At 36.9% G+C, this 25,852-nt stretch overlaps 1 protein-coding gene across 1 annotated transcript; it reads right to left on the bottom strand.

The window, feature by feature from the left end:
- Positions 1 to 395: 395 nt before the first annotated feature.
- On the bottom strand, positions 396 to 16,279 carry TEX55 (testis expressed 55). Its single transcript, XM_080816652.1, has 4 exons — positions 14,584 to 16,279; positions 13,837 to 13,983; positions 11,789 to 11,851; positions 396 to 1,535 (listed from the first exon to the last, which is right to left on the bottom strand). Exons 1-4 carry the CDS (start codon positions 15,859 to 15,861, stop codon positions 1,485 to 1,487), a joined length of 1,539 nt encoding a protein of 512 aa, XP_080672778.1. The 5' UTR covers positions 15,862 to 16,279; the 3' UTR covers positions 396 to 1,484.
- Between the last annotated feature and the right edge of the window lie 9,573 nt (positions 16,280 to 25,852).

The following is a 25,852-nucleotide window of genomic DNA, read 5'->3' as shown; positions in this document are numbered from 1 at the left end:
CTTTCAGTTATATGTGCCCACATAGGATTATGGGGCCATACCAATCTCATCCCCTCTGGTTCACTGCCTTGTTGGCAAAAGGTCAAAATGACAGTTGTGCAATGAAGCCAATGAGAAGGGCTGAAGTGACTGGGGTGGTCTGGTCTGAAGTGTTCTACTTTGAGAAGTATAGTCAGTCTATCTGGTGGTAGGGCTGAAAACCAGTGAACTAAATTTAATACTTAGTTTCAGATGTTACTGATAACATCCAAGTTTTCGAACACTAATAATCTTCGGGTTATTTTGTTCACCCAACTGACTATAACCTTAGTCATTTCACTCAAAATTTTCCCTTAAGTTATCCAGCTTTCATTTGGTTTTGTTAACCCACAATCAACAGACAAGCTGCCTCTCTTGAGTGGAGAACATTTATTGAGACTGAGTACATGCACAATTTGTGGGCAACTGAAGGAACTAATTAAACTCTGAAGTTATCAGCAGAAGTTATCTAATAATTGTATAATTATTATAAATGAAATTCAGGCATAAAAGAAGTAGGATTGTGCTTGACCATTTAAACAGAAACTTAATTCATTGTGATGCAACCACATAATCACACCAAGTCACCAGTGTAAAGAATCAAATCTGGTTTAATATTCCAATAGAAATTAAACAAAAGGTTCAGCTTACAAAAATACTATTAGATGATCATGTCAGTTATGATTGCTGGGCAGATACTCTCATACCAGACAGACCATGTTAAGGCTTTTGCTTTTAAATACCAGTTCCACTGGTTACACAGTCCATATAATGTCGATACTCTTCAGGGGATAAAGGTAATGAGGAAGTGTGATTCTGCCTTTCCCACAGGTACTATGCACACAGGTGTGTACATAGTACCATAATATGTTTGAATTTTGCTCTAGGTTAAAAATCAGAGGCGAGCTATCCCTAGGATTAGATTAAATCCCATCTATTAATGGCAGAATATAACAGGCAGGGTTAAAGAGGAAAACAGTAAAAATATGTTGGAGGTATTAAGAGACAAGAAAAAAGAGATTACAACAATTACTTTCCATTAAGAGAGGGGAAAAAAGGGCTATTAAAAATTATTTTCCACATATTTTCTGATTGAAAATTTTATAAACAGCTTGGAGATATGATAGATTTGTATGCTTTATGAGAACTATGTATAAATTGGTCATATTATTTTCTTGATCCTCCTTGAGATTTGTGAACTGGCTATTGTGCAGTGCTTTGGAGGAATGAGTCTGAAATACCAATGCATGGATAAGACTAACATGTATATATTTTGTATGATTAGCCAGAGGTATATGTAACTATCATGTGAATTTCTGAAGTAGATGCTCTATAGATCTTTACTTAAAAATTAAGAACATATCTAGGCAGAGTCACTACCAATGACCATTCAAAAATCATTTTTCAGAGTGAGAGACAGAACATAGTGTTGATACTGAGGGTTGTAAACAATGCTGAGGAGAAATTCATTCTTTGTAGTTTTCACTTTTGTCTCTGTTTTCTATCATTTCCTGTACCTGAAGAGAATGAAAAAGAATTTTTTTCCACTTGCAATTTTGGTCAACTTGGAATTACTATATCTTGGGGGGTTAAAATATATAGACATTTAAAATACAAAAGTCCTTGTAGTGACCTAGTACAAATAATTCAGACTGGTAAATCCAGTATACCTGTTGAAATTTCAGGGGAACCATTAAAATATATATATTTTTAAAGATTTGTTTATTTATTTGAGAGACAGAGAGAACAGAGTTGGGGAGAGGTAGAAGGAAAGAAAGTGTCAAGCAGACTGCACTGAGTGCAGAGTCCCACACAGGGCTCCATCTCACAGCCCTGAGGTCACGACCTGAGCCAAAACCAAGAGTCGGATGTTTAACTGACTATGCCACCCAGGTGCCCCCATTAAAAAATACTAAAAGTAATTATTAGAGCAGTGACTCTATTCTGTGTGATATTGTAATTACACATAGATATCATATATATTTTTCAAAACCTATAGAATTCACAACACAGGGCGCCTGGGTGGCTCAGTGGGATAAAGCCTCTGCCTTCAGCTCAGGTCATGATCCCAGGGTCCTGGGATGGAGCCCCGCATCGGACTCTCTGCTCAGCGGGGAGCCTGCTTCCCTTCCTCTCTCTCTGCCTGCCTCTCTGCCTACTTGTGATCTGTGTCTGTCAAATAAATAAATGAAATCTTTAAAAAAAAAAAAAAAGAATTCACAACACAGAATTCTAACGTAAACCATGTACTTTAGTTAATGATAATATATCAATATTGGCTCATCACTGTTAAGATATGTACCACACCAATTCAAGGTGTCAATAACGGGAAACTAGGTGTGGGAAATGGGGAAAGGAGAAGGAAGTAAATGAGAACTCACTGTACTTTCCGCTTAGTTGTTTTGTAAACCTAAAAACTACTCTAAAAATATAAGGTCTATCAATATTTTGAAATCACCCTAATGGGAAACCAACAAAAAAAATTCAGAGCATATAACTTCTGAACTAATAGAAAACGGAGTGATAAAAGAAGAAAAAAGTAGAGGAAAATAAACAGAACAGGTAGAACAAATAGCATATAGTTGGACAATAGATGTAAACCCAAATATATCTTTAATAATGTCGAGTGTAAATGGGTTAAAATTAAAAGCGTGTCCGATTTGAATAATATAAAAAATTCCATGCTGTTTATAAGAAAGCCATCTAAAACTTAATGACAGAGTAAAGTTAAAAGTAATAAGCATATTATATCATTTAAAATTGACTAAAATAAATCTGGTATAGCTATTACAATACTAAATAGTCATTAGAGTTCATGATATGCCTCTTAATGATAAAAAGTTCAAGTTACCAGAAAAATATAAGAATTCTAATTCATACAAGCCTAATAACATAACTGTAACTACACACACACAGCATAAATTAACAGAACTAAAGTAGACAAGCAAATTCACAATCATACTATAAGACGAACAACATATTTTGCAAACTTGATCTAATGAATGTATTTAGAACACCTGATCTAATGGGTGTATTCTAATAATTGCAGAATAAATTTTTTCAACCCCAATTAATTCACTCACAGTTAATCATATGTTGCATCATAAAGCAAGTCAACACATTTCAAATATTTGAAATCTTGTTTTATGAGTAAAGTGCAATTGACTCAGAAATAAGTAACCAAAGGGCAATTATAAAATCCAGTATTTGGTAATATATATAAATAATGTCCCCAAATCCATGAGTTGAAGAAGAAACATAATGAAAATTAGAAACTATTTTGAACTAAATAAGTGAAAATACCACATAGTTAGACTTATGTGATAAAACCTTAAATGTGTGTGTTTTATACAAAAAAGTAAGAACTGCTTTCTATATGCAAGAATGAGCACTTACAAAACGAATACTGCAAATAACACCTGTATACTATGAACAAGAATCAACTGTTGTGATATATCACATTCATAAAATGAAGAATAAAAATCACATGATTGTCTTAAAAAATGAAAAAAAAATTGATGAAATTTAGCACCTTCTCATGATAAAAACTCTCAAAAAAGAAAGAATAGAAGGAAGTTACCTCAACATAAGAAAGGCCATTTATGAAAAGCCTGCAGCTGACATCATACTCAGTGGTGAAAACCTGAAAGCTCTTCCTCTAAGTTCAGGAACAAGACAAAAATACCCACTCTTACCACTTGAACATAGTACTAGAAGTTCTAGCCAGAGCAATTAGGCAAGGAAAAGAAATAAAAGATATCCAAACCAAGAAGGAAGAAGTAAAATAATCTTTTGCACTTAAAAATGGATTGTATTTTCAGGGTTTTTTGTAAGTAGCATAATTTTAGATCATAGTCTGAATATTGTGAATAGTATGTTATGTAGACTGAATTCATTCATATTCCTCTGGTGAATGTTGAAGTAGAAAAAAACTCTAAAATTCTTACAGAACCACAAAAGACCTTGAGTAGCCAAATTAAGCTGGAGAAAGCAAAACAAAGATAGAGGCATCACACTTCTTTATTCCATATATTACAAGGCTATAGTAATAAAAACAAGTAATAAAAACAACAATATGGTACCAGTATAAAGACAGATAAACAGACCAATAGAATAGAATAGAGAGCCCAAAAATAAATTTATACATTCACAGTCAACTGATCTTCAATAGGGTGCCAAAGATACACAGAGGGAAAGGAAACTCTTTTCAACAAGTGGTACTGGGAAAACTGTTTACACACAAAAGAATGAAATTGGACCCTTAAAAAATAATCAGAATGGATTAAATACTTAAATATAAGACCTGAAACTGTAAAATTCCTAGAAAATAATGTAGAGGGAAAGCTTCATGGCATTGGTCTTGGCAATTATTTCATGGATATGACATCCAAAATACATGCAACGAAACTAAATAAGTGGGACTCCACCAAACTAAAAATCTTCCATATAGCAACCAAAACAATCAAGAGAGTCAACAGGCCACCTACAGAATGGGAGAAAATATTTGCAAACCATATATTTGATAAGGGGTTAATCTCCAAAATACATATTGTAACACATACAACTCAATAGTAAACAAACAAACAAACTAATAACCTAATTTAAAAATGGACTAAGGACTTGAATAGACATTTCTTCAAAGAAGACATACAAGTGACCAACAGGTATATGAAAAAATGTTCAATGTCACTAATCATGAGGGAAATGCAAATCAAAACCACCAAAAGACATCATCTCATACCAGTTAGGGTAACTATTACCAAAACAAAAAGACATTAATTTGTAGGCAAGGATGTGGAGAAATTGGAACCTTTGCCTACTATTGGTGGGAATGCAAACATAGTGTAGCCATTATGGAAAACAGTATGGAGAATCCTCAAAAAAAAAAAAAAAAAAAGAACTTCATATGATCCAGCAATCCAACTTCTGGGATTGCTCTATTTATCCAAAAGAATTGAAATTAGGTTCTTGAAGATGTATGTTCATTGCAGCACTATACATAGTAGCCATGATGTGGAAACAATCTAAATGTCAGTCAATAGATAAATGGGTAAAGATCATGTGGTATATACACATAATGAAATACTATTCAGCCTCAAAAAGAACAAAGTTTTGCAATATGTGACAATATGGATGAATAAAGACATTATGCGAAGTAAAATAACCCAGTCACAGAAAGACAAATACTGTATCCCCTTACATGAGGTATAAAGTGCAAATTCACAGAATCAAGGAATGGAATGATGGTTGCTAATGGTTAGGGAGAGGGGGAAGTGGGGAGATATTAATGGGCAGAAAGTCTCAGTTAAGCAAGATGAATAAGCTATAGAGATCTACTATACAACGTTGTACCTATAGTCAGTAATAATGTAAGGTACACTTAATAATTTGTTAAAAAGGTAGATCTCATGTTAAACGTTCTTACCACAATAAAATGTTAAAAACAAATGGAAAAGACAATCAACAGATGCCAACTGCAAGATGATCCAATTTGAGATTATCAGATAGGCATTTTAAAGCAGTTATTATAACTATGTTCAATGAAGTCAAGGAAAATATACTGGAAGTCAAAGAAAATATAAGATATCCCAGAAGATAAGTAGAAAATAAAGAAAAGGACCAAACAAATTTTAGAACTGAAAATTAAAAAAAAAAATCACTGGATGGGCTTAATAGAGAATAAAGATGACAGAAGAAAGAGTCAGTGAGCTTGAAAATAGAGCCAAAGAGTTATTTGACCTGGAGAGCAAGAAAACTTGAAAGAAATGAAGAGAACTTTAGGGCATCTGTGGCATAATATCAATATCAAGGTCTAATATAAGGATAATTTGAGTATCAAAAAGAAAAGAGGGAAAGAGAAAGAATGGGGCAGAAAAATATCTGAAGAAACTGGCAGACAACTTCCAAAATTTGATGAAAGACATAAATTTATAAGATTTAAGTGGCTCGGCTAACTCCACAAATCATAAATTCCAATGAACACCATGGTAAAACCTCTGGAAACTAAAGAAAATGAGAATATTATGAAGGCAGTCAGAAAAAAATGGCCCATTATGTAGAGGGGAACAACAATTTGGCTGACTGTGGATTTCTCATCCAAAACTATGAAGGCCAGGAATGAGTAAAATCACTTTTTTAAGAGCTGGACAAGTCAATTCAGAATTCTATAGCCAGCAAAAATGTTCTACAAGAAGGAATGTGTCAGAGATTTTCAGGTGAAAGAAAACTAAGAGTCGTCTTTGCCATCAGTGCTGCAGTACAAAAAATGCTGGAAGGGGGCAACTGGGTGGCTCAGTGGGTTAAAGCCTCTGCGTCAGCTCAGGTCATGATCCCAGGGTCCTGGGATCAAGCCCCGCATCAAGCTCTCTGCTCAGCAGGGAGCCTGCTTCCCCCTCTTTCTCTGCCTGCCTCTCTGCCTACTTGTGATCTCTGTCAAATAAATAAATAAAATCTAAAAAAATGCTGGAAGAAGTTTTTCAGGTTGAAAGGAAACAACTTCAGAGAGAAATATAAAAATTCACAAAGGAAGAAAGAACATTAGAAACAGAAACTATGTAGATAAATGTAAAAGATGACTTTTGTTTTCTCTTAAGTTCCTTAAAATACATATGATTATTTAAAGCCAAAATTTTTGTCTTGTGGGAGTTTTCACTTATGTAGAAAGTGATGGATATGACAAGTTTAACATAAAAGAATAGATGGGACTAAAGGACTCTGTATGATAATAAAGTTTCCTTTTCATGTGCAGCAATACAAGTATTAATTGTATACTGTGGAAGGTTAGCAATACATATTGCGATCCCTAGAGCAATCACTAAAAAATAATAAGAGGTATAGCTAAAAACCAATATACAAATTAAGGTAGAATACTGAAATTATTCAAATAATCTAAGAGAAAGTGATGACAGGAAGAGAAGAATGAAAAAGACAAAAAGAAAAATAATAAAATGAGAGCTCTAAATTCAACCATATTGATAATTAGGTTAAATGCTAATGGTCTAAACCAGGGATTAGCAAACTTCTTCTGAAAAGAGCTGGATACTACATATTTTAGGCATTGCAGAACACAAACTATTTGTTGATGCTACGGAATCTCCCTCCCCCTTTCCTTTCTTTCTTTCTTTCTTTCTTTTTTTTTTTTTTTAAGATTTTATTTATTTATTTGAGAGAGAGAGAGAGTATGAGAGCATGAGAGGGGAGGTAAGAGGGAGAAGCAGACTCCCCATTGGAGCTGGGAGCCTGATGTGGGAGTCGATACCAGGACTCCGGAATCATGACCTGAGCCGAAGGCAGTCACTCAACCAACTGAGCCCAGGCGCCCACCCCTTTCCTTTCTTGAACTTATTTCTCTTCTTCTTCCTCTTCCTCTTCTTCCTCTCTCCTTCCTTCTTCTCCTTCTTCCTCTCTCTTCTCTTCCTTCTTCTCCTCCTCCTCCTTCCTCTTCAACCACTTTAAAATGGCAAATTCTTTCTAACCTTGAAGGCCATTTAAAACTAGGTGGTCCATAGTTTGCCTACCCTTGTTCTAAATGGCTCAGTTAAAAAGCAGAGAATATCAGAAAGGATAATAAAGACCCAACTATGTAGTACCTACAAGAGACACAATTTAAATATAAAGCATAGATAGGTTGAAAATAAATGGATGAAAAAAAATATACCAAGTGATGAAAAAAAAATACCAAAAATATACCAATAAATGGATGAAAAAAATATACCAAATATAAATGGATAAAAAAATATACCAAATAAGATATGAAGGCTGGACTGGCTATATTAATATCAGAAAAAATAGACTTCAAGGCAAAGAATATTACCAAGGAGAAAGCTGGACATTTCATAATGATAAAAGAGTCAATTAATCAGAAAGACATAATAATCACAAATATGCATGTACCTTGCTGTTTTCAGAAGATGTCCTGGCGTTAGTGTAGGGGAAAAGAACCCAAGAGGAACTCAGTAGATCCTTGAGTTGAGAAGACAAAGCTGAGATCCTGGGGAAACCAAGACAGTTATAGTACATAGGGCAGAGTGCCAGAGATGAGAGAATGGCACAGAAAGCACTCTGGAAAGCTGCAGAAAGTCCCCTTCAAGTTATCCTCTGGATATTGATCGGTGTATGTGTGTGAGAAAACTAGCAGAGGCCTCGGCAAATTGATCTACCTATTACCACCAGTCAAACTGGAAAACCTCATGATTAATGGGGCTTTGGGTAGAATACTCAAAAGGGTCTTGCCTCAGTAGTGGGGAATAATTAGCCCTGAAAACACTTCTGCTCCTCTAAAAAATCTTAAAAGCAAAATCTGAAAAGATCAAGCTGTTTCCAAGTAAATTAGCAGGGCCCCAAAATAAAGTCCAAGAATATTTACAAGAATACAAAAAATTCTACTACCTACCAAGGCAAAATTCATAATATCTTACACCAATAAAAAATTGCCAGGTATATACCTACAATGAATACAATGTTATGTGGCAATTATAGCTCAATAAAAAAATTACTAGGCATATAAAGAAGCAGGAAAATTAAAACCATTATTATAACTGTATTCTCTATGTGCAAAAAGTGAAGTAGAGATATCATCAGTCTAGAAAAGACACAAACTAAATTCCTAGGGATGAAACTACAGAATTATGATGTATGCAGTGAGAAACATACTTTATTATTAATGGGAATTTAGACACTGCAGAAAACAAGATTAGTAAACTTGAAGACATAGTGATAGAAAGTATCCAAAATGATACAGAGAGAGGGAAGAAATTTAATAGAGAATCAAGTGAGCTGTGAGACAACTTCAAAGGGCCCATTATATGTGTAACTGAGTTCCAAGAGGAGGAAGCTGAGACAGAAAAATGTTTGAAGAAACATTTGGCTGACAACTTTCCAAATATGATGAAGACCATGAGCCCACAGTTCCTAGAAGTTCAAAGCACCACATAAGAAACATGAAGAAAAGCAGAGCAATGCCACTTTAAGTGAGAGTATAACTGATCAAAGTATTTTTGAAACCTTTTGGGCAGCCATCTTTTAAAGCTGAACTTAGGTCAATACCCCACAACTTAGCAATTCTCTTTCTAGGTATGAACCCAATAGAAATGCATGTACATGTGCACCAAGAGGTAAGTACAAATGTTCACTGCTGCATTATTCAGAACAACCCAAAGTCTAACTCAGAATAGAGGATACAGAAATGAAAAGGAATGAATATGCATAAGATGAATGAATCTCATAAACATACAGTTGATCAAAAGAAGCCAGTCCTCAAATAGTACATAATATTTTATTTCATTTATATAAAAATCTAAAAAAAGACAAACTAATCTAGAAGTCAGAATAGTGGTTATTTTGTGGAAGAGAAAGTGTAGTGATCGGAAACAGGCACCATATGGGATTTGAGGAGCTGGTAACATTTTATCTCTTGACTTGGTCAGTAGTTTCATGGGTCTATTAAATTAGTGGTAATTTGTCAAGTTGTACAGTTTTGACTTGTGTAATTTCCTGTATGTATGCTTGAAAAGTTTTGGAAAATGAAAATAGACATATTTTACTACATTACCAGAATAAGGGAGAAAAAATCATGCAATCATCTCAATAGACACAGAAAAATAATTTGATAAAGTTAATGATTCATGATGAAGAACTCTCAGAAAACAGATTAAGACAGCAACTTCCTTAATATGGTTAATAGTATCTATAGAACATGCCAAACATCATACTTAACGGTTAAATAGGGAAAAATTTTTTTCTTTTTAAAAGATCAAGAGCAAGCAAAGTGAACGACTGTAGCTACTTCTATTCAATATTAATTCTACTGGAGATCCCTAATTAGTGTAGTGTATCAGTCAGTGTCCCAACAGAAAATAGACAGCACATTCAAAATAGAATTCAATGAAGGTTCATTCAGAAAGGGTTCATTCAAAAGAATAGGCCATAGGGGAGTCACAGAAGATAACACAATAATCCAAAGCCAGTAAAAGTGGAGATAACCTCTTAACCTTGAAGGTCAAGAGGAGAGGACATTACTGGAATTCAGAAGCAAAGAGTCTTGTAAAAAGTTGTCTTGAGAGGAGCAGCGACCTTCAGACAACTCAAGATAGATCATAAGGGAAAAGACCAGGGAAATAAACCTGATCTCACTCTCTTTCCTCCTCCCAATCATCTTCCAGAGTTTCCCATTGGTTTAACCCATCCGGAAGTCAGAAGGAATGAAAGCCTGTTGATCTAGTTCGTATGGATTAGCTACTTTGTAGGGTAGAAAAGAGAAAAAGGTGGATCTGAAGAGGCAAAGAGAAGATACATAATAAATGCAATAAGACAAGTGGGGAAAAAAGATAAGGATCAGAAAAATTAAATAAAACTGTCACTGTTTGCAAATGATATGATTATATATGTAGAAATACCCACACTATCTACAAATACATGTTTAGAATTAATAAGTTGAATTCAGTAAGGTTGCTGGATATAATATCAGCAAAAAAATTGCTGTATTTCTATATGCCAGCATATAGAACCTGAAATTTCAAAAATTTCTATTTACAAAGGCATCAAAATTGTAAAATACCTATGAATAAGTCTATCAAAATATGTAAAATCTTCATGCAAATAATAACTGTACTGAGAGAAATTAAAGACCTAAGTAAATGCAGAGGATAAAGGATTAGAAATACTCATTGTTTCAAGCCATCCCTTCTTCCCAAATTGATCTACAGATTTAGCACAGTCCTAGTAAAAATCTCATCAGTGTGTGTTTCTAATTGTGTGTATATGTGTTTGTGACTTGATAAATAACTCCAAATATTGATATGGGAATGCATAGGCCTAAGAATAAACAAGTTATTTTTAAAGAGAAGTAAGATATGATGACTTGCTCTGATTGATTTTAAGACTTAAATTTAAGGTATACTAATTAAGAAGTCTTGTATGGAGCAAGGATAAACAAATATACCATCAAAATTAACTAAAAAGCAGTATGGGAGGTATGGTCCTTTTACTAAAGGTGCTTGGTTAATTGGATGTCTGCTTAGAAAAGAAAATGTAACTTGATCCCACCTCACACCCTAAACAAAGTCAATTCTGAAGTGACTGGATACCAATGTCAAAGGCAAAATAAAGTAAATGTAACCCCCTGCCAAAAAAAAAAACAAAACTACAACTCTCTATGAGATAATATAAGGGGCTATGTCAGGAGTTTGGACTAAGAAGACTTCCAAAAGAGGACACCAGAGGTACTAACCATGAATTTAAAAGGTTGTAAATGTAACTGTATCAAAATTAAGAATTTCTTCACAGACCTGTACCCCTGGGGATAAAAACACATTATATGTTTATAAAAAAACTAAAAAAATAAAAAATTAAGAATTTCTGTTCATCAAAAGATACCTTCAAGGGATAAAAAGGGAAGGCAGAGAGCAGGAAAAGAAACCTGCAAGAAACTCAACAAAGGGCTCATACCCTTCTAGAAATCATATAAAACTGTGATAAGTGTGTAAGAAAAAGACAAGCAATAGAAAAAGAAGTACTTCCAAATGGCCAATAAACAAGTTAAAAGGTATGCAGCTGCCTTAGTCATCAGGAAAAAGCAGATGGACGCCGCAGATGTTACTATTTACCCATGAATATGGCTAATGCTAAAAAGACATTAGCGTTCAACATTTTATAAGTGCTCACTTCATGATAACCCATGGAGTTGGACATGTTTTGTTTTGGGTGCATGTATGCGTGCTGCATTTTACAATAAACAGTATTAAAAGCTTGTTCTCTTTCTCCTATTCCATACCTGGCACAGCATAAAACTGAGGGGGTCCTCTGGCTTTTCATAGACTAAGTTCTCAGTGATCTGCTGAGAGAGAGCATGAGGCATCACATTATGGTTCTGAGCTGAAGTTAAGTGGTCAGGTTCTAGCTGAAGCTACTTTTTGCACTAACCCAACACCATAGTCTTTTAAAGAAATTTATGCATCTCTACAAAGTGACAAATTACTTTCTGACAAATTAAAGTAAAATATAGAAGAATAAAAATTTCATAATAAATAGGAATGGATATTTTTCTAGCTTCCAAGATCAAACAAGTAGTGAGAAAGTTTTGGACAAAGTTTTTGTTTTGAGAATTGTGATTTGCTAGCCTGAGAAATAAATAAATTAATCACTTTATCTTTATTCAAAAGAAAAGTCTTTTGAGTAAATTAAAAACATGATATGTCTTTACATAGAAACTTCCTTGTGAGGCATTGGATTTTAAAAGGTGAAAAAGACGTTTAATGTTTATAATAATAAATGAGAAAGCATATACAAAACTTCAAAATTCACTTCCATACTTTGTTGTTGTTTAATAACTCAAAAAATTATAATAAAGTAAGCAGAAGTCTCATTTGCAGGGAATAACAGTGGGGCAAGTTTCAGGTATAAAATATTTAATATCTGTTTAATGCACCCATGCCAATTACATATTTCATATATGTTTCTATTGAGCACATACTTGATAACTAATTTTTCATATAATAATATTGTATTCTCAAGTACTGTTTTTCCTTGACAGATGAAGGAAATTATTTATAAAATGATTTGATTTCTACTTTCTTCAATTCATTAATAATTAGTAGTTCTCTGATTAAAGCCAGAAACCCCAGCCATTAGCACTCTCCCACAAAAGGATATTTTAAGAAAGAAAAGGCATAGAGCAGGGTTGATGGAGTAAAATCACTCTGTTTTATGTGAGGAAACTAAGATTCACTGAAGTTAATTAATTTTCCCCAAATCACAAAGATGAGAATTGGCAAAGTTAGGTTGGGGCTTTGGCTAACAGATTGCATAATTTGCGCTCTTGCCTCTATACCCTACTTCTTTAAACTTAAACTTTCCCAGTTTAAATGTGGTTTTTTTTTCCTCCCAGTTTGCACATTTTCATTTGAGGTAGGCCATTTTTATTTTACACCTTTCTAACCACAACGTTACTACATGTACACCTCATAATATACATACTTGTGCCTTGGTGGGTAATAATATTAACATAAAAATAAATATTTGGAAAAACAAAAACAACCCACCAAATAACAAAAAATTATATCAACGTGATAATCTCTTCTAATTCTCTATTGACCAAGAAAATGTCACACTTTCAAGGAGGCTCCAGCCCCATATCCTGAGGTCAATGAAATTTGTAACTTCAAGAATTAAAAGCAACTTTCAACTACTTCTTTTTCTCCCTAAGGAATGCAGTTTTTAGGTGGTCCCAGATTGGTCATCTTGTGAAAGTATTATATTCGTGCCTGAAAAAGCTTTTTTCTTGCCTTTTCAATTGCCAATATTTTGTCTTTCCTTTGCAGTCTGACTCAAGCTTTAAGCCTTGGCCAACTTTTCCCCTATCAACCAACCTGCCTTACCTCTAATCCCTCTGAAGGGCTTCATACTACACTAAGTAGCATTCTTTGTTTTTTGTCTTTTTCCCCCCAATTTTATTTATTTATTTATTTATCTGAAAGAGAGAGAGCATGAGGTGGGGGAGGAGCAGAGGGAGAGGGAGAAGCAGACTCTTGGTTGAGCAAGGAGCCTGATGTGGGGCTTGATCCCAGGACCCCAAGATCATGACTTGAGCCTAAGATACACTACCTCCACTGACTGAGCCCCCCAGGTACCCTCATTCTTTGATGTTTCTCATTTACTACTTTTGGTTAACACATTTCAGTGCACTTACTGACTTCTCAATGAGTTTACATCCTTTTTATAACAAAGACCCATTCTTGTACCTCTACGAGCCAGGTCCAAGTTTGTCTTTTACACCGTAATCACTGTAAAACTCACTCTTAAAGAACAGGTTGAGAGGTTTACCTGGAATATTTGCAGAATGTGGTGCTTCTCCATGTATCGTAGTGAAACTTGATAAGGATCTTCATATACAATAGGAGGGAACTGCATCCTGTAAGTTTGATTGTATCCAAAAGATTTCCTTCCTTCTTGGTGTTCTGGAACATCATCCTGAAATAGAAATATTCCCCCACCAGAGAGTCTTTAATAAACTGAAAAGACCCAGGAAGTTGTTGTTGTTGTTGTTGTTGTTTTTGTCAGTGGAATCTGGTGTTGGAGGGACCTGAACACCAGGAGCTGGAGAAAAGACACATTCTGATGACAAACCTGACTGGTCCCCCTGGCAACATAATGCACCTCAAGTCCCGGGACGTACCTTACACAAATCCAATCTACTTCAAATACTTTCCCCTTCATAGGGATCTCCAACTGATTCAAAAAGCCTTTCCTTTGGAGGAATCCCAGAGAGGGGAAATGACTTAGTGCCCCAGAGAAGGCAGCAGACCTAGGTCTTGAAACCTAGGTCTCCTGAATCCTGGCTCATGATCCTTCCTGAATGCCCTTCCTGTAGCAGCAGAACAACAAATCTATTTCCCACCCTATTTCCTGCCTTTCTGGGATCTCCTGCCCTTCCTGAATCAACTGCAACAGGCAGGTTTATTCCTCATCTTTGTTTCAACCTGTACCCTCTCCCTGCCCCCATACCACTACAACAGGCCCTTGCCTTGGCCTCCAATCCCTCAGGTGGTTATCAAATGCCCTTTAACCTACAGGCTTGGTTTCTACAGCTTCAGTTTTTTCTTGACTGATGATATAGTCCAACTTGGGTGAGATATAGGGGAATCTTTGGGAATAGACTTGGTCTTTTGCTTGCAAATCACTGGTGAATCTGGCACCAAACGAGCCAAAGGCTGGCAGATAGGTCTCACTTTCATTGTCAGTCTCAACTGAAACTGGGGAATTGTCACCGGTGGTTTCTCTGGTTTCAAATTCACAGAGTTCTATTCTGGGCTCAGCTTCTTTGTACCCCTTAATGTCACCAAATTGGGCAAATATTCTGTCGTCATACTGGACAGGTGCTCCATAGTTATTTAGGTAGTCCTTGTAGTAATTCTCTTCAGCCATTAAGTGTTCCATCTCGTCGCTGTAGTCAGCATTGTCAAGGGGAAGGTGATCGGCACTGCGGTCAGCTTGGTCAGCAGCTTCCTCATACACATCTTGGTGAGTCTTTAGAGATGGTATGAGGTCAGCTTGGTTAGATGGTCTATGACCAGTCTTTTCAGAAGTTCTTCGTTCAACCAGGCCGGACAACCTGCTGTCTATCTTTTCAGAAGTTCTTCGTTCGACCAGGCCAGACAACCTGCTGTCGATCTTTTCAGAAGTTCTTCGTTGCACCAGGCCAGACAACCTGCTGTCGATCTGTTCTAAAGTTCTGTTGTCAGACTGGCTGGGCATTCTGTGGCCAATCTGTTCAGAGGCTCGTTGTTCTGATGAGACAGACAATCTATGGTGACTCTGCTCATAAACTCTTGGCCCAGTCTGGCTGGACATTCTGCGGTCAATTTGCCCGTAATCTCTGCTCTCAGCCTGGCGGGACCTCCTGCGTTCAGACTGCTCAGAAGTTCTTTGTTCACGTGGAAGAAACATCTGGCTGTCAGTCTCTTCCACCTGTACACGACTGGTTTGTCTAGATGTCCTCCTGTCTGTCTGTTCATACATTCTTTGGTCGTCCTGATCAGATGCACTACGCTGAGCAACATTAGCGTGGTCGGATGCCCTGAGAGCAACATTAGCGTGGTCGGATGCCCTGAGATCCGCTTGATCGGATGCTTGGAGCCCGGTGGGTTCAGATCCTTTGTGGTCAGTTTGTCCGGACATTCTTTGGGCAGCGTGCCCAGCCGTTCTGCGATCAGTCTGGTCCTCTACCTTTTCTTCATCCTGGTTCTGCCAGTTGTCTTCCTGGCCATCTGTGTGGCTGTCATCTGGGGACTTGGCTGTGCTTTCAGGTGCCAAGGATTCTGCGGGAGCCTCTTCGGGAGGCTCTTCCATTTTCTGCCCTGGCTGGTCTAGGTTGCCAGACGCGGTGGGTGGGGCAAACCTGGTCTCCTAGGTGACCTTCACAGCGTGGGCGACGTTGCTGCCCACAGCTTTGTTCTGGCCTCTGTGCGCCTGCTCTTCTGGGTGCTCGGGCGCCACCCCGCCCGGGTTAGAGCGCCTCGGGCTCTGTGTGCCGCCAGGAGTGCCCAGTCCGCCGACGCTCAGTGTGGTCGCGAGCTCAGGGCGGGCGCCCTTGTCGTGAGAGGAGGTGATGACCTCACGCGGCGGTCGCCGCTGCCCAGCCACTAGGCTCCGGGCTCTGTGAATCGACGCCCCAGAATTGTACCTGCCGCGTTTTCTTGTGGAAGCTCCCAGCGGGCGTGGGAACCGAGAACGCTCAGGTACCCCCGACTCGAATCCCCACCGAAGTGTTAGCGAGGAGGCTGCGGCCGACCACCGGGGGGCAGCACACAGCTCGGCGCTCGCTGCTGCCATCCAATCAGATCCACGCTCCGAGCCGCCGACTCCCGCCTCCTCACGGTCGTGAAGGAGTGCGAGTTCATGCCGGGCGCCGCGCCAGGGAATGCCCCTGCGAACTGCGCGTCTGCTTTAGACTCTAACCGGTATTGTAGTGATGTGGCCAAATCCTTGATTTTTTTCTTTTATTTTTAAGAAACCATTTGAAAGATCCTGCGTGCACAAACAGTGCCCGTGCTGCTTTCAGTGGTAGCAGGAAGAGTTTAGTCCCCTAACACTCACGTTAGCAAAGCCCAATGGATCCTTCCTCGCAGTAAGAGTGTAGAGAGGAGAGATTTGCTCTCTTTCCCTCCCTCACCACCACGGACCCCTGGGCGTTCACTGCTGCGGGATCACCTCCTTCTCTGTCTCTAGGGACAAGTGAGCAGCTGTTTTCCTCCCCTTTGGGAAGAGCTGTCTTGGCTGCGAAAACTTGGGGCTGTGAAAGTCCCATGGTGTGTGTGTGGTGGTGGGGGGGGGGGAGTTGTTTTGTTTTGTTTTGTTTGCTTGTTTGTTTTCTGAATCAGACATACCTGGAGGTCTAAAGGGAAGAGAGGAGATCCAGTGAGAATGGGCTCTAAAATCACCCCATTTGATGGGCTTATAGCAGAAGGGAGGGTTAGGGTTAGGACCCAGGGTTCCGGAAAGAAAGGGAGTAAGAAAGGTGGGGGGAAGATAGAAGAAGGACTATATAACAAGTGGGGAATTTGCACCTGATGGTGGTGGCCACCGTGGTCTGGGTTGTGAGATGTGGCCCTCCACGTAAAGTTTTGAAATAAACTTTAAGAACCCACTTCAGGCCAGCATGCCCCCTACTTTCGGGAGTGGGGCAGTACAGAGGTGGTGTCTGATGAGACATTTATTTATCTGATTCTGCAAAGCCTGAAATCACTGAGACAGGCCAACCACTGGTAGTATCATACCAGATATGCCTTTAGTATGGGTTTAATTCCATTCAGTAATTAGAGATAGCACTTAAAATCCAAATGCAGATAGTTGTGATCAAGATATGAGGGAGGGTGGGTACCCTTAATGCCATACTTAGAAGCAAATAGGAGAATCTAGGTACACCGAAGTAAAATCATTTATGTAATAGTTCCCAGAACGTAGTGGGTGCTCAAGATGTGTTTGTTGAGTATAAGTGTATGAAGGATCCTTATTTATTTAAAAATGTGTGGGGGAAATAGACTTCACATTTCTGGTGAAATAGGCAATAGGCTATGGTTTAAAATTTCAAAGAGGCATTGATTTTATAGACTTGTTTTTCTATTTATAAATTGAATTTAATCACTGTAGAAAAGAAAAACAAACATAAAGAAAAAAATTCCCCAAACACCTAAAGAAGAACATTTATTAACATTTTAACATATATCCTTCCAGAATTTCCCCACTCACGTCTGTACGTCTAATAGCTATAGTTATGCGTATATTTTACAAAATAGAATCAAACCGTGCAATTGTTCTATAAACTGCATTTTTATTTAGCACTGTGGTATAAATGTTCTTCCTTGTCAATAGATGTAATCTAAATTAAAGAACACTGGCTTTTGGAGTCAGACCAAGTTTATTCTAATTCTGTATCTGTCACTCACTAGATTGTTGAGCTTGGGCAAATCTCATTATTTCTCTGAACCTCAATTTTCTCATCTTCAGATGAAAATGGGAATGGTCTAATAGCTCTCAGAGTTCTTGTGACAACCAAATGAGATAATACATGTAATTAGTTCATATGTGCTTCATAAAGAGTGGCTATTTTAGAATTTATACATGATCTGTTATATGAATTTGCTTTGTTGCTTTTAGCAGTGCTGCCCTGACCATCGTTGTACAGAAATTTTACAAGCTTGTCAGGTTGGTTTTTTTCTCTTAAGATGAATTTTTACTTGTGGAATTGTTTGGCTAAGGAAATGTGCTCATTCTGGTCTTAGGAAAGTACTATATTTTAAAATGCCCTTCAGAAAGGTTGCCATTCTGTGGCTCCACAAGTAATATATGAGAGAGCTATTTCCTTATACCAACACTATTCTGAATATACTTTTATTTTTGCCTGTCTGATAAGTGAAGGACAGTATCTTGTTTTAATTTGTATTCTTTTTATGTGTTTAATGGCTATTTATTTTTGTATTTGGTAAATGTCCTTACCATACCCTTGTCTTTCCTTATTGATTTGTGAGAGTTTCCTATATAAAAAATTTTTAATTCTTCCTACATATTAAATTTTTAATTCTTTGTCATATAATTGCAAAAACGTTTCCTAGTTTATTTGCCATGTAGAAGTTTCATTTTTTTTAATTTTTATGAAGTTAAATTCATTTTTCTCTTTCTAGTTTTTATCTTGAGGTCATGTTTACAAAGACCTTCCCCTTCTCTTAAGATTACATAAATGTTCCCCATCTATGTTTTCTTTTAGTACTTTTCAGCATGTGTGTACTTCCTTTTACCTTACATAGAGTTAAGTGCTCAACACTAAAATGTGAAGGTTGATGAATTTTTATGTATCCATCTACACATACAGCACCCAGATCAAGAGATAGACTGTTTCCAGTACCCTAGCAAGTTTCTCTGTGTCCTCACCCAGTGAATACCCTTCTCAAAGTTAAGTACTGTTCTGATCTTTGCTTCCATTGCTTAGTTTTTCTGGCTTTTGAACATCTGACAATATGACTCTTGTTCTGGCTTCTTATTCATCTTTATGTCTGGGACACTCACCATGTAGTAGTAAATATTATTTATGATTGCTGAGCAGTATTCCATTGTATGATTATACCACAAACTATTGATCAATTCTGATCTTGATTGACTTTAGATTGTTTACAGCTTGGAACTATGAAGTAATTTTTTGTATATGTCTTTTGGTGGACATGAGTGCTTATCTCTCTGTAATATACCAGAGTATAGGGTTCCTGGGTCATAGGATAGACTCTATGTGGCTTTAGTAAATACTGCCAGAGAGTTTCCCAAAATGGTAGAAGCAATTTACACTCTCACTAGCAATACATAAAGGAGTTCAAGTTACTTTGCATTTTTGCCGTTTATTGTTGGCTGTTCCGGGTTTTTTGGTTCTCATTGGAGTTTTCATTTGTATTTCCCTTATGACTAATGATGTTGAGTCCTTTTAGAGGTGCTTGTTGGCCATTTGGGTATCCTTTTTTAAGAAGCGCCTGTTCACATCTTTTGCCCGTTTTTATGTTGGATTGTTTATCTTATTGATTTGTAGGACTTCTTTATGTAGCATGCTCATATGTATGCATTTGTAGGTATGTGTGTATTTTTTAAACACTTAAAGCTTTCCCTATTTTATTTTGGTAGATGGTTTGTGATAGAAATCTAACCTAATATTATTTGCAAAATGTTATCTAGATATTCCAGTACCTTTTTTTTAAACAAATTATTTCTCCATTGATTTTAAATACTAGCTTTTCCATATAACACCCTCTAGTACATACTTGAGTCTATTTCTGGGCATTTCACTCCTGTTTTATCAAGAAAGAAATGACCTGTTCTGGTGTTTATCTCAGACTGTTCTTATTGTTGTGGTATACATTACTGTACTATACATTAATATTTCATAGAGCAAGTTCCCTTTCATTTGTTTTCTGCAAATTTTTGACTACTTCATATATTTGCTCTTCCAAGTAACTTTGGTATAATTTTGTTCAGTTCCAACAATGACATCAACAAAAAACTTGTTGGAACTGTTTAAATTTAAATATTAATTTAAGGAAAACCTTCTAGGCGGAGGATGTATGAGTCTGACTAGCTGATGTTGTTTCATTGATCTCTGTTGTGGACTGAATTGTGTTCCCCCCAAACTCATATGTTGAAGCCCTAACCCCTGCAAAGGCATCTGGGGGTAGGGCCTTTAAAGAGGTGATTAACCATACACCTAGGGGTAGACATAGAGGTGGGGCCCTAATTTAATCTGACTGTTGACCTTATTAGAAGAAGAAAGGAAAGAAGAGAGGTGCTCACACAGAGAAAAGGCCATGTGAGGACACAGGTAGAAGACTGCCATCTATAAGCCAAGGAGAAAGGTTTCAGGAGAAATCAAATGTGCTGACATCTTGATCTTGAACTTCTAGTTTGTGAGAGATAAACTGAGAGAAGATAAATTTTTATAGTTCTAAGTTATCCAGTCTGGGTATTTTCTTATGGAAGTCCTAGCAGACTAATACAGTTTTCCAATTTTTTTAAAAAGATTTTATTTATTTATTTGACAGACAGAGAGGCAGAGAGGCAGGCAGAGAGAGAGAGAGGAGGAAGCAGGCTCCCCGCCGAGCAGAGAGCCTGATGCGGGGCTCGATCCCAGGACTCTGGGATCATGACCTGAGCAGAAGGCAGAGGCTTTAACCCACTGAGCCGCCCAGGCACCCCTTCCATTAAGTTTTTATATATTTTTTTAAACATTTGACGCTTAGTTGCTATTTTAACATTATTAGAGAAGAGAGAGGGATCTAATAGTTGAATATATTTCAAATGAAGTAATGCTGGGGTTTTTTTTAGGTGAAATTCACGTAAAATAAAATTAATCATTTCAAAGTATGCAATTCAGTAGCATCTAGTACATTCACAGTGTTGTGCAACTACTTCTGTCAAGTCAAACATTTCATCACCCCCAAAGAAAACCTCATACCCATTAAGCAGTCCTTCCCCATTATCCCCTCCCCACAGTCCTTTGAAACCACAAATCTGTTTTCTGTTTTATAGATTTGCCTCTTCTAGATATTTAAAATAAGTGGAATCATACAATATATGGTATTTGGTGATTGGATTTTGAATTATTTAGCACGTGTTTTTTGAGGTTCATCTATATTATAGCATGTTTTAATAATTTATTCCTTTTTATGGTTGAATAATATTCTACTATAATGTATATAACACATGTTCTTTATCCATTCTTCTGTTGATGGACATTTGTGTTCTTTTCAACTTTTAGCTATTGTGAATACTACATCTATAAACAGTGTGCACGTACGTGAGTACTTGTTTTCAAATTCTTTGTGGGGGGATATATATAGAAGTGAATTGCTGAATCATGGCATTTCTTCTTTTTATTATTTTTATTAACATATAATGTATTATTTGCCCCAGGGGTACAGCTCTGTGACTTGTCAGGCTTACACATATCATTGCATTCACCATATCACATACCCTCCCCAATGTCCATAACCCAACCACCCTCTCCATACTCCTCCTTTCCCCAGCAACCCTCAGTTTGTTTTGTGAGATTAGAGTCTCTTATGGTTTCTCTCTCCTGATCCCATCTTGTTTCATTTTTTTCCTTCCCTATCTCCAAACCTCCTACCCTGCCTCTCAAATTCCTCATATCAGGAAGATCATATGACAATTATGTTTCTCTGATTGACTTATTTCACTCAGCATAATACCCTTTAGTTCTATCCATGTCGTCACAAATGGCAAGATTTCATTTCTTTTGATGGCTGCATAGTATTCCATTGTGTATATATACCACACCTTCTTTATCCATTCATCTGTTGATGGACATCTAGGTTCTTCCCATAGTTTGGCTATTGTGGACATTGCTGCTATAAACACTTGGGTACCTGTGCCCCTTTGGATCACTGCATTTGTATCTTTAGGGTAAATACTCAGTAGTGTGATTACTGGGTCATAAGATAGCTCTATTTTCAACTTTTTGAGGAACCTCCATGCTGCTCTCCCGAGTGACTGCACCAGCTTGCATTCCCACCAACATTGTAGGAGGGTTCCCCTTTCTCTGCATTCTTGCCAACATCTGTCGTTTCTTGACTTGTTAATTTTAACCATTCTGACTGGTGTGAGGTGGTATTTCATTGTGGTTTTGATTTGTATTTCCCTGATGCTGAGTAATGTTGAGCACTTTTTCATGTGTCTGTTGGCCATCTGGATGTCTTCTTTGCAGAATTCTCTGTTCATGTCCTCTGCCCATTTCTTGATTGGATTGTTTGTTCTTTGGGTGTTGAGTTTTATAAGTTCTTTATAGATTTTGGATACCAGCCCTTTATCTGATATGTCATTTGCAAATATCTTCTCTCATTCTGTCAGTTGCCTTTTGGTTTTGTTGACTGTTTCCTTTGGTGTGCAAAAGCTTTTAATCTGGATGAAATCCTAGTAGTTCATTTTTGCCCTTGTTTCCCTTGCCTTTGGCGATGTTTCTAGGAAGAATTTGCTGTGGCTGAGGTCAAAGAGGTTGCTGCCTGTGTTCTCCTCAAGATGGATTCCTGTCTCACATTGAGGTCTTTCATCCATTTTGAGTTTAATTTTTGTGTGTGATGTAAGGAAATGGTCCAGTTTCATTCTTCTGCATGTGGCTGTCCAATTTTCCCAACACCATTTGTTGAAGAGGCTGTCTTTTTTCCATTGGACATTCTTTCCTGCTTTGTCAAAGATTAGTTGACCATAGAGTTGAGGGTCTATTTCTGGGCTCTCTATTCTTTTTTTTTTTTAAAGATTTTATTTATTTATTTGTCAGAGAGAGAGAGAGAGAGAGCGCGCGCGAGCGAGCATAGGCAGACAGAGTGGCAGAGGGAGAAGCAGGCTCCCTGCGGGGCAAGGAGCCCGATGTGGGACTCGATCCCAGGACGCTGGGATCATGACCTGAGCCGAAGGCAGCTGCTTAACCAACTGAGCCACCCAGGTGTCCCTGGGCTCTCTATTCTGTTCCATTGATCTATGTGTCTGTTTTTGTGCCAGTACCATACTGTCTTGATGATGACAGCTTTGTAATAGAGCTTGAAGTCTGGAATTGTGATGCTACCAATTTTGGCTTTCTTTTTCAACATTTTTCTGGCTATTTGGGGTCTTTTCTGGTTCCATATAAATTTTAGGATTATTTGTTCCACTTCTTTGAAAAAAAATGATGGTATTTTGAGAGAGATTGCATTAAATGTGTAGATTGCTTTAGGTAGCATAGACATTTTCACAATATTTGTTCTTCCAATCCATGACCATGGAGTGTTTTTCCATTTCTTTGTGTCTTCCTCAATTTCTTTCATGAGTACTTTATGGTTTTCTGAGTACAGGTTCTTTGCCTCTTTAGTTAGGTTTATTCCTGTATCTTATGGTTTGGGGTGCAATTGTAAATGGGATCAACTCCTTCATTTCTCTTTCTTCTGTCTTGCTGTTGATGTAAAGAAATGCAACTGATTTCTGTGCATTGATTTTATATCCTGATACTTTACTGAATTCCTGTATGAGTTCTAGCAGTTTTGGAGTGGATTCTTTTGCATTTTCCACATAAAATATCATATCATCTGCAAAGAGTGAGAGTTTGACTTCTTCTTTGCCAATTCGGATGCCTTTTATTTCTTTTTGTTGTCTGATTGCTGAGGCTAGGACTTCTAGTACTATGTTGAATAGCAGTGGTGATAGTGGACCTCCCTGCCATGTTCCTGACCTTAGGGAAAAAGCTCTCAGTTTTTCCCCATTGAGAATGATATTTGCTGGGAGTTTTTCATAGATGGGTTTGATGATATTGAGGTATGTACCTCATTCCCTACACTTTGAAGAATTTTGATCAAGAAAGGATGCTGTACTTTGTCAAATGCTTTTTCAGCATCTATTGAGAGTATCATATGGTTCTTGTTCTTTCTTTTATTAATGTATTGTATCACATTGATTGATTTGTGGATGTTGAACCAACCTTGCAGCCCAGGAATAAATCCCACTTGGTCGTGGTGAATAATCCTTTTAATGTACTGTTGGATCCTATTGGCTAGTATTTTGGTGAGAATTTTTGCATCCTGTTCATCAAGATTATTGGTTTGTAATTCTCCTTTTTGGTGGGGTCTTTGTCTGGTTTTGGGATGAAGGTAATGCTGGCCTCATAAAATGAGTTTGGAAGTTTTCCTTCCATTTCAATTTTTTAGAACAGTTTCAGGAGAATAGGTATTAATTCTTCTTTAAATGTTTGTTAGAATTACCTTGGGAAGCCGTCTGGCCCCGGGCTCTTGTATGTTGGGAGATTTTTGATGACTACTTCAATCTCCTTACTGGTTATGGGTCTGTTCAGGTTTTCTATTTTTTCCTGTTTCAGTTTTGGTAGTTTATATTTCTCTAAGAATGCATCCATTTCTTCCAGATTTTTAAATTGGATGGCGTATAGTTGCTCATAATATGTTCTTATAAATGTTTGTATTTCTTTGGTGTTGGTTGTGATCTCTCCTCTTTCATTCATGATTTTATTAATTGGGGTCCTTTCTCTTTTCTTTTTGATAAGGCTGGCTAGGGGTTTATCAATTTTATTAATTCTTTCAAAGAACCAGTTCCTAGTTTCATTGATTTGTTCTGAGTATTTTTTTTTTTTTAATCAGGAAAAGGTACTGGAATTTTAAAACTCTTTTTAACCCACTGAGCTACCCAGGCACCCCTAAAATTCTTTTGATATATCAGTTGAGATGATTATGTGTTTTTTTCCCTCATTCTGTTTTTTTGAATTATTTGTCTATTTAATTTTTATTTAAATTCAGTTAATTAACATATAATATATCATTAGTTTCAGAGGTAGAGGTCAGTGATTCATCAGTCTTATATTATATCCAGTGTCCTTTACATCATGTGCCCTCCTTAATCTCCCTCATTCTAGTAATGTGGTGTATCACATCAATTCATTTTTGTATGGTGAACTACCTTTACCTTCCTGGAATAAATACTGCTTGGTCATAGGATGTGATGCTTTTAGTATGTTTCTGGATTCAATTAGCTAGTATTTTGTTGAGAATTTTTATATCTGTATTATAAGAGATTAGTTTGTAGTTTTATTGTTATTGTCTGGTTTCGGTGTCAGGGTAATGCTGCCTTATAGAATGAGTTAAAAAGTGTTCCCTCTTCTTTTATTCTTTGAAAGAATTTGAGAAGGCTTGGTGTTAATTTTTCTTTAAATTGTTGTTGGTAGAATTCATCAGTGAGGTCATATATTACTAGATCTTTTTTTTTAATTTTTGAAGGGTTTTGATTACTGATTGAACCTGTTTATGTGTTACAGATCTGTTGAGATTTTTTTCTATTTCTTCTTGAGTCTGCTTTGGTAGTGTATTTCTAGGAATTTGTCCTTTTCATCTAGGTTATCTCTTTGGGGTTGTTGTTTTTTTTTTTTTTTTTTGCTTGTTTTTTGTTTGTTTGCTTTTTCTGTACAGTTGCTCATAAAATTCTCTATAATCCTTTTTATTTCTGTAATATTGGTAGCAATGTCCCCACTTTCATTTTTGGCTTTAGTTATTTACTACTTCTCTCTCTCTTTTTTTTCAGTCTACCTGAAGGATTTGTCAATTTTGTTCTTTTTAAAGGACTTTTGTAGATCCTCTCTATTGTTTTTCTTATTCTGTTTAATTTATATCTGCTCTATTTTTGAAAATAGAATTTTCTTCCATCTTTTGAATTAGGGTTTGGTTTACTCTTCTCCTTAAAGATGTTTAAGATGTAAAATTAGGTTTCTGATTTGAGATCTTTCTTCTTTTTTAATATAAGAATTTATAGCTGTAAATTTCTT

Source organism: Martes martes (genome assembly GCF_963455335.1).
Source record: "Martes martes genome assembly, chromosome: 1".
In the NCBI taxonomy this organism is placed as follows: domain Eukaryota; kingdom Metazoa; phylum Chordata; class Mammalia; order Carnivora; family Mustelidae; genus Martes; species Martes martes.
The sequence above is the reverse complement of the archived record's forward strand: the minus strand, read 5'-3'. Positions and strand labels throughout refer to the sequence as shown.

Excerpts from the sequence above, each read along its gene's own strand:
- TEX55 (XM_080816652.1), bottom strand. The coding sequence starts at position 15,861 with ATGGAAGAGCCTCCCGAAGAGGCTCCCGCAGAATCCTTGGCACCTGAA. Across the intron at positions 11,852-13,836 it reads ACATTCTGCAAATATTCCAG|CAGATCACTGAGAACTTAGT; the intron begins GTAAACCTCTCA and ends GCTCTCTCTCAG. Across the intron at positions 1,536-11,788 it reads TCAGTTTTATGCTGTGCCAG|GTACAGGAAATGATAGAAAA; the intron begins GTATGGAATAGG and ends CATTCTCTTCAG.